Source organism: Rhipicephalus sanguineus, chromosome 2, assembly GCF_013339695.2.
Source record: "Rhipicephalus sanguineus isolate Rsan-2018 chromosome 2, BIME_Rsan_1.4, whole genome shotgun sequence".
Lineage (NCBI taxonomy): Eukaryota > Metazoa > Arthropoda > Arachnida > Ixodida > Ixodidae > Rhipicephalus > Rhipicephalus sanguineus.
In genome coordinates, this window is record NC_051177.1 from 123,774,231 (window position 1) to 123,783,527 (window position 9,297).

General features: G+C 45.6%; 1 protein-coding gene across 1 annotated transcript in view; it reads left to right on the forward strand.

Annotated features, from left to right (window-relative positions):
• The window catches only part of LOC119381857 (NSFL1 cofactor p47), a 62,629-nt gene extending 60,479 nt beyond the window's left edge, over nucleotides 1-2,150 (forward strand). The window contains exon 2 of the mRNA XM_037649611.2: nucleotides 1,782-2,150. Coding sequence (XP_037505539.2) covers nucleotides 1,782-2,150 — 369 coding nt within the window. The remainder of the gene's footprint in view (nucleotides 1-1,781) is intronic.
• The last annotated feature ends 7,147 nt before the right edge of the window (nucleotides 2,151-9,297 follow it).

The window sequence follows — 9,297 nt, forward strand, 5'->3', positions numbered from 1 at the left end:
CTTTTTGATCGACAACGTTCACAAGTATGAACAGCCGTACCAGTTCAAGAGGGCTGGCCCTTGGGCAAGTGGTTCAACTTTGGCTGAGTGGCTGAATCGAGGGACGTGCCGACAAACAGAAAGACAGACAGAAAGACAGACCAAAATTTCTGCGTTTAAGTATCCCAAGAAAGACTATCGTCTTTAATATCTGGGGTGTAACGCCCCAAAACCACAATATAATTATGAGGGACGCCGTAGTGAAGGGCTTTGGAAATTTTGACCCCCTGGGGTTCTTTATGCACCTAAAGCTAAGTACACGGACCTCAAACATTTTCGCCTCCATCGAAAATGCAGCCGCCGCGGCCGGTATTCGATCCCGCAACCTTCGGGTCAGCAGTCGAGTGCCATAACCACTACACCACCATAGCGGGGCTTGCTTGCTTGCTTGCTTGCTTGTTCCTTGCATGTGGCTCACACCCACAACGGGGGATTGGCCAAGAAGCCGGCGGTTACAGTCAATTGGAACATTGGGTTTAAAAAAAATCAGGGAAAGGGAAAAGTGGCTTTATGCATAGAGCTGGTCTGGCTCCTTACCCCCTTTTGTTCGTTTTGCAACAAGGATGAAACAGACGAAAATTATTTTTTTATCATGTAACCGCTCCAATTTACTGAGGAAAACGTTCTCAAAGTGGTGTCTAACCGAATTAGATTGGATTTCATTGCTTCTAATATTCTATCCTTGGGAGCCTCCTCATTAGGCCACTATCACTTTGATGTCTGTTCCGCTGTACAAAAATATTTATTGAATCAGGGTGGTTCTGATTTCGAATTTTTAAATTAGCATTATTAATTTATTCTCACTGTTCGATAATTTATTAGTCATACAATTCATATATTACCACGTTTATTATAATTATTCGTTTCTTGGCCAATCCCTCAGAGTGGGTGTGAGTCATTCATAAAGGCAATCATCATCATCATCATCAAACTTCGTTCAAAGGTGCGTGTGGTGCCTGACGGTAATCAGCATTCACCATTGAACACGGCATGCCTTGGTATCACTAACACTTACTCCTGTAGTGTCATACTGTGCCTCGAGTTAAATTGTGGAACATCAAAAGTATTCCGCCTTAACTTGTGAGTATACTTACAAAAGCATGGATCCTTCGAGCTCTAAGGAGCGGCCACACGACAAACCGAAGAAGCCCCAACACGTCACTATAGCAACCAAGCCCAAATCAGCAGCGCAGCCGTCCGTAAGGATTCGGGGATTCTCAGATCTTACCCGCAGAAAGAGGGCCGGTGAAGATGATGGCCAGGCATTCTACGTCGGTGGCTCAGAGCAGAGCGGCCAGCAGATTCTCGGGCCAGGCGAAAAAGCTGGTATCAAGGATAATTTTGTCGTCGATACGTTCGAGGCAGCTAAGAAACACGGCGCTGTGGTGGTGGATCCGCGAACGAATGACAGAACTGGTAAGTCGGCGGGTTCTGGTGGCAGGTCGTTCTCGGGTACTGGCCACAAGCTTGATGACGCAGCGACTACCGGTGATACAATCCCTCCAGTCGGCCCGGCGAAACCCCAGCCTTCGGTTTCGAGGGTACTAAAGATGTGGGAGGACGGTTTCAGCATCGACGATGGGCCCTCGCGCTCCTATGATGACGCAAGCAGCCAACAGTTTCTCCAGTCCATTCGACGAGGAGAGGTCCCTGCTGAGATGTTGCAGGAAGCGGGTGGTGCTGAGGTGGACGTGATCATGGAGGACCATCGGCATCAGCAGTTCTCACCGCGCCGTGTCAAGGTGACGCCCTTCGAGGGTACGGGACACCGGCTCGGAGTCGTGACTCCAACGTTGAGCCGGCAAACGGTGACAACGCCGTCGCTCGAACACGCTGAGGCCAACGCTAAGAAGGCGATAAACCTGAACGAGGCTTTGCCGACGACCAACATCCAAGTTCGCCTTTCCGATGGCTCGAGGTTGGTGGCCCACATGAACCAGACCAACACAGTGGCCGACATCCGCAAGTACATCGTGAACGCCCGGCCTGAGTACGAGGCGGCGACATTCACTTTGTTGACGATGTTCCCACGAAAGGAACTAACGAATGACAAGGCGACGCTGAAGGAGGCGAACTTGCTTAACGCGGTGATCGTTCAACGCCTGACATGACAACTAGGACTGAGGCCACATAGAAAAACGCAAGTACAGCAACGCCTCCTTCTCAAGATGGACGAAGAGCCATAGGCCACGGAGAAAGAACGAGAAATAAATTAAATGACAGGAATTCAGTGTCGCCCACGCAGCCACTGTAACTAGTTGCTTAACATTTCCCTCGCCTGCTCTCTCGCGTGCTACAATATACAGAGAACGTTAATGATACTACTAGTAGTTTTATTAATAATAACTATAACTGCAGGTGCAGAAATTGTTTATATAGTCAGGCACGCCTGTTCCTGTACTGCAAGCTATCTTTCGCGGAAAAGCAGATGTGGAAATGCCTTGGGTAGGAAAAAGCAAGATATCCACAGTTCAAGAAAATGGACCCAGCTTCCAGAAATTATTAGCGTTTTTGACTTTTAAGCGACCTAGATGACCGTAATGCAGTTCGAGGTCTATCCTCATTTTTGCTAGCATGGAAAGACAGCTGAACCGGCGCACGTTCTGTGCTTCTCCAGGAGACCATCTCCCCTTCAGAAACTCTTTTTTTCCCTGTCTCTTAAGAAACAACACTCTCTACAGAAAAAGAAAGCCGTTCGTTTAAGTAATCATATCAGAAGGGGTTCTTGCAAGGAAGCCAGCGCAAAAGAAATCTGCGGTGACCATTACGGTTGTGTTCGCATTGTGTCTACATTAGTGCGCTAGGGCTCTCAATCTGGCGAATGGCCGTTGTGCCTCTCTCCGAGTTCTGAACGGCCACGAAGAGCCAACAGCAGCGCCGTGCGGGGGAGGAGGCAGGGAGTACAAACGTCGCTCGTCGGGGCGTGACTTCCGCAATCCGGCAGCGCACCGTTAAGCGCTGCCGGAGCTAATCGCGGAGGCCATGGTCGAAGTTACGTCGTGAGCTGCTCGTTACCAAGCCGACATCGTTGTCTTCTTGACGACGTTCAATCTCTATTAGGAGCGCCTAGCAGAAGTTCTTAAGTGTCTTTCGAATAACGGGCTTCAGCCACGCACAAATAACTGCCACTTCATTAGCACAGTGATTAATGTCTAGGGCCATATTCTTTTAAATACGCATAACATCTTAAAAGAATGCCAGCATTAATTTCGGAACGAGTACTCAACTTGTACACAGCTAGTTGCAACCATTCAAGGTTTTGCCGTATCAGTAAACAATGTTATGCAAATTGATGCAATTTTTATGGATTTTCGAAGGCTTTTGGCAAGGTGTCGCACAGTAAATTATTATTTAAATTACATAGTCTGCTTAGAAATTCCGACCTTGTTTATTGGATTTCATCGTACTTGAACAATCGACACTAGTTTGTTGCATTTAAAGCCCATCAGTCTGACCAACTACGAGTGCAATCAGGTGTCCCGGAGGGCTCGGTCCTACGGCCACTCCTTTTTCTTATTTATATAAACGACATAGTAAAAGACATCTATGTCAAAATAAAGCTTTACGCAGACCAATCTGTTCTCTATACGGAAGTTAATGATCAATCGGGTCAGGCGTTGTTAAACAATGATTTTCAGCGTGTTGCTTCTTGGTGTAAGTGGTGGCAAATGTGCATAAACTTTGACAAAGCTGTATTTATATGGATCACTCGAAAGAAAAGGGCCTTAATGTTAAAAAAGCGCATTTAATCTATCTATCTATCTATCTATCTATCTATCTATCTATCTATCTATCTATCTATCTATCTATCTATCTATCTATCTATCTATCTATCTATCTATCTATCTATCTATCTATCTATCCATCTATCCATCTATCTATCTATCTATCCGCCTACGCCTGGGTGCTCTCGAGATCGCCTCCTTAACATAGTGTACACCAAAAGTGGCATGGGAGGGTAACACGGTTTGACGGATATGAATGTCTGGTCATGACCAGAATAACTTGAAAGTCCTGTCTCGCACGTAGTCAATTTTTTTCCTCCAGACACGTGTGGCACATACCCGTATACCATATCTGCGCAGAACGGGTCCCGGTATGCGGGTACGGGCCACCGGTTATTGACAGTTTATATCTGCGCAGGAACGGCGAAAACAGACATTGTCAATTTATATACGAGATCGTTAAGAAAAACCGACATTGGCAACGTTGACCCGACGAATGCAAAGAATAAAAATTTGTATCTCAGCAGGAATCGTGCGGACCCAAGCATTCTGCGTGGCGGTCACGTATTCTAACACAAAGCCACGCCAGATCTAGAAACTGCTTTGGAAAAAGACCCCATGCAGGCGTAATGTCGGTGCAACGTGAATTGTTGTGGCAGTGTTGGCTATCTAATTTTATAGCAAAGCATAAACATTACATATGTACTACTATGATACAGGCGTCATGTCGGGTTAACGTCAATTGTGGTTCCAGTGTTATCTCCGCTTTTACAGCGGTCTAATAAACACTACATTTGTACTCCTGTGATTCAACAAGCTATAGCCCAGGGTTGCTCGAGCCCGGAGGAATAGGCTAACGAAAACTACGCAGGATATTCACATCATCACACCGTAAAGTGCACTTGGTAGTGATAATACTGACGTGTGTGCTCCAACCTGAGTGCTGACGTTACGTCAGGTCATCAGCTAACCTTTAAACGCCAGTGTAGTCAACGTGCCTGATAAGCCCACGATGTGCGCAAGACTACTACACTTGCAAAAACACGTCGATCCATCTCGCAATGCTTGGCTCAAAGCCAGAAATGCAGCATAGGCAACTACTTGCTGACTACTTCGCATGAAACCGATTCCCACAAGGCGTGGGATCTGCCGAATTTTTCTTGCAAAAGGTGTCAGAAGAAAGCAGCGGTTTTGTCCCGAGAATCCAGCCAATCGCGGAGGACGAAAGGCAAACTAGGAACGCAAAGAAGAAAAGAAACAGACTAGCCTTGCGTTACAGCTACCATGATTAGATGACAGTAGTTTGTTCTAGAATTAGCGATGATAATCAGTAAGTTCTGATATATAAAGGAGCCTCATGCTCCGGACAGTAATTGTGTAACTCTTGCTACGAAATAAAAAAAAAGTCCCCGGAAAAAGGTCACAATGTAGTACGCATGCCTATACATCGTTCTATGGAACTTAATCTTGCGTGTCTGAGCCTTTACTCTGTCTCATTAGAAGAACTAAGACAACTTGCGAGTGTGAAAAAAATATTTTATTTTAAGCCCATTTTAAACAGGTCTGTCTACTGGCCATGGGCAAACTTGTCGAATGCCTCTCCTAGGTCACCAACGGCGTTTCCAACGGTGGCAGCAAAAGGACCCGCAAAGGTCAGCTCAGCAGCTGTGCAGAAATAGGAAAAAGAGTATTTCGTTAGACAATGAGTATCTCGTGGGAGTTGGTACTGATGACGCGACATTAAAGAAATCATAAAAGTATCACATTGAAGTGTGAAGAGCGTAGGTTTGTCTTCGCAACACCAATCACTTAGCATATGATGAACAGAAATTACACCGTTGCCATCCTTTAACGACTGAGAGCCACGATATGTGAAAATTTCTCAGCACGATATTTTCATCGCACAACCTGCTCAGCACAATCGTGCTCAGTACGATGTTTTTGTGTTAAATACTTCTCTTAGTTTTTTTTATCTGGATATTTAAACCAATTGAAAATATCATCTGTCTACCTCAGAAAAACAGAAAGGACATAGCATAACATAGAGAGTACTGCAAAAAAAAAGAAAAAGAAATACCTCTAAAGTATACACCAGCTATGGGCCCTCATTACATAAGTCATTTTGCTCGTGTCTTAGAGAAAACGCTTATATGTGAAGTATTGCATGTGTCAAGTTGTACAACAGCCGCAGCGGTACAATAATCGATTAGTAAAGGTGACAGACATTCCCCCACTGGTTGCTGAAGCTTATATTGTGATAGAAGTTATATGGGCGCTCTGGACGGGTTTTTTCCGTCGCCGTCATGTTCCGTATAAGTTCCACATCGCTAACAGCCCACCGCGCATCGTATCTTCTATCCGCGGGTAAAAGCGCGCGAGCGAGGGCAACGAACGTGGCCGAAACAGAGGTCAAACGAGCAGGCCCATCTCCGTCGCTCGGAGGGAGCATGCGATAACATCATCCCGCTCGGGAGGCCTGCCGTCGAATGCTTCTCCAGTAGAGAGGAAACGGCCGCCCATCTTGAAGGAGCATGAAAGGAGGCGATGGAAGGGAGGGGGAGGCGTTCGAGCAGTAATTGTGAACTTTGATTCTACAGACGCGGTCGCGAACGCGGGCGCGCGTGCTATCTCGGCAGGCATCAGAGGACGGCTCGTATATCGTTCTACGTTCTTCACTCTCAACCTGAAGAGACTGCGAAATCCGCATCTCTTCCTGGAGCGGGAGAGATGAGGATTTCTCTCACACGCTAGCGTTTTGTAGAGTTATGCGAGACTGGGCTGCCAGCCTTACTTCGTATAACATTACAATTCGTTGCTTTCGCATTCATTGCTTCGCCCTTGCGGTGAAACTGTGAGTTTTTTCTTCCTACTGTTGGCTGGTAAGTCTACGATATAGTTGCAGATAATGAATAAGTCATCGAACTTTCAAACCAGGATCTTTAATAGCAAACAGTGGAGGTACTCTTGCGCGAAAACATGCCTAATTTGTTAAACGTGCCATTCCAAGACCGATGAACGCGAATTATAACATGTTAGGATTACGCCAGGCCTGTAATCAGGGGGGGGGGGAGGCTAAAGCCCTCCTAAATTTGGATGAGAAATGGTGTTTTACCAAAAATAAATAATGAAAATGGGTGCTTTTCTCTAACAGTCAAAGCCTACGGTAATTGGGCTCTCCCCCGAAAAAAATTCCTGGCTACGGGCCTGGATTACGCACAGCTCTTCTAGTTTTGTGCTCGACATTCGTGGGCGCAACTTCTTAACAATTCAGTGGTTAGGAATCAAGAGTTGTCACTTAACCAAGCAATGAACGGCTGCCACCTACACCCAAGTACTCGGTTAAAGGGGCCTCGCAACAGTTTTTCAACGTGGTCAGAATACGCTGCCGATCGGTAGTCGAGGCTCCCGAAAACACGCGAGCCAAACGTTATAGCGCAGCATGCCTCCTGGAATTTACAATTAATTCTCAAGATCAGCTAGAAATCGTTCCCTCTACTCTCAAGAAATGATGCCATAAAACCAAATAACAGCGCCATTAACCCAAAGTCCACGGCCATTGGCTGATTTGGTCGTCGTAAGCTGTATAGTTACCGCAGCCGCCGCAAGATGCCGCCACGTGCCCACGCACGCGCTCGCGCACCTACGGCTTTTTGCCTTCTTGTCATCCTGCCGTGCTTAGCTTTCAGCGCGCTCGCTGGTATGAAAGGAGAGAAAAAGCGCTGTAAGCATGCGACAAAACCTTGTAACCACTCGTACTTGACGGATTGTAAAAATTTTTGCGGCTGTCGATTTGTGAAGCAATAGGCTCTTTTAATCTAGCCATTCGATGATTACTTAGAAAAGTGTTGGAGGGCCCCTTTGAGTTTTCGGCCGAATACCAATTCTGTAAAGGTGTACTTCGGATAATGTACCGATTGAAATAGATGGGAACAAAGATATGAAGAAACCGTGAGGGAAACAGGCTTAACGGGTGATAACGTAATGATATCAGTAACATCTTACCCATGACCACGAGGGCAACAAGTAGGACATAAGTGCTCAGGCGGGCCATGGTCTCCTGCAGAGATACACAACAAAATAAATAACAATAGCCAGAATGTAGCCAGCCCTGGGAGTCAGAGTTGTCAGACATGTTTAAGTTTAAAAGAAAGACATGTTTAAGTTTACGAAACCTTGGCATGGATTGCGGTAAACCACCACTACATCACTGTGCAATAAAAATGACCTCTCCGTATTGTTAAGTTGGCTGCGTTTATTACTTTGAAATTGTTTCCTACATTTTTGTCAACTTGCATCCGTCTTTGATTATTTCTGTTTCTGTTTTTTTCGTAAAATTATTGCGATATCTTATTTCATTATTTATACCTAACGTATTACTATGCCTTTGCCAATTGCCGATGTGTTATGGGAGATCTACACTGTGCTAATTTGTTGCTGCTATATTGCGACGTAAGTATGTATATGTACTACATGTTATAATCCCGATCAAGAGTATAAATAAATAAGAAAATAATTATATATATATATATATATATATATATATATATATATATATATATATATATATATATATATATATATATATATATATATATATATATAAACATACCAGCAAATAAATACCTCTTTGTTTTAACTAATATCCCCTGGCGCCTCAAGTGCATCGCGGTATTATTTCAAAAGTAAACACGCCCAACATATCGAAAGGCTGATCGGCTCTTACGTAAGCTACCGTCAGTGGTGAGAGAGAAACAACTTTATTGACGGCACAGCGATGTCGTTGAATTTAGCTTGCCGGTGGTTCGAATGGTGAAAGCAATAAGCTTGCCACGACCTTTTCGGCCCAGTTCATAACTTCTGTCTGAATAAGTTGGCCATTTGATGACAGGAGTGACTCCCACGCCTCGAGGGAGGAAGCTGGCAGTACTGCTTTTGGAGGCGGGTTTCCCTCGCATTCCCAAAGAATGTGATTTTGGGTAGCCTTCAGTGAACACCTCTCAAATCTTATTGCGTGTTAAATTTTAGATGCGAAGTAGCTTTTGCGCTGGACTTTGTCCGTAGTTTCATTGGCGACCATCCCCTTTCTGAAACCTACCATAGTCATCTGTAATATTGAGCGCGCGCTCGCGCCAAGAAGTTTTCTTCCTCTTGTTCTTCGACTGCCTTGATGATGATACGTGAAGAGCGCGTGCTCGCGCCAAGGAGAAGTCTTCTTCGTGTTGTTCTTCGAACACCTTGATGATGATACGTGCAGAGCACTTTAGGGGCCCGGGCTGCCGTATGCTGTCCTAGCTTGGCGTAACGCAGATATACCTGCGTGTGCTGGCACGCGCTAGCGTTTTCGGGCCTGTGTTAGGGGCTGTGTAAGACGCTGTAGCCTCTCCCCCACAGACTCTCTCAGCAATCGCGTGATGGCGTTGGGGAACGAGATTCTGCAGACGCGCGATGAACCCTCGTGGCGTGCTGCAACAAGAGTTCGGGACGAGTAACAGCAACACCAACTACAGTGAATTCATTGTGTGCTCCACGTGCA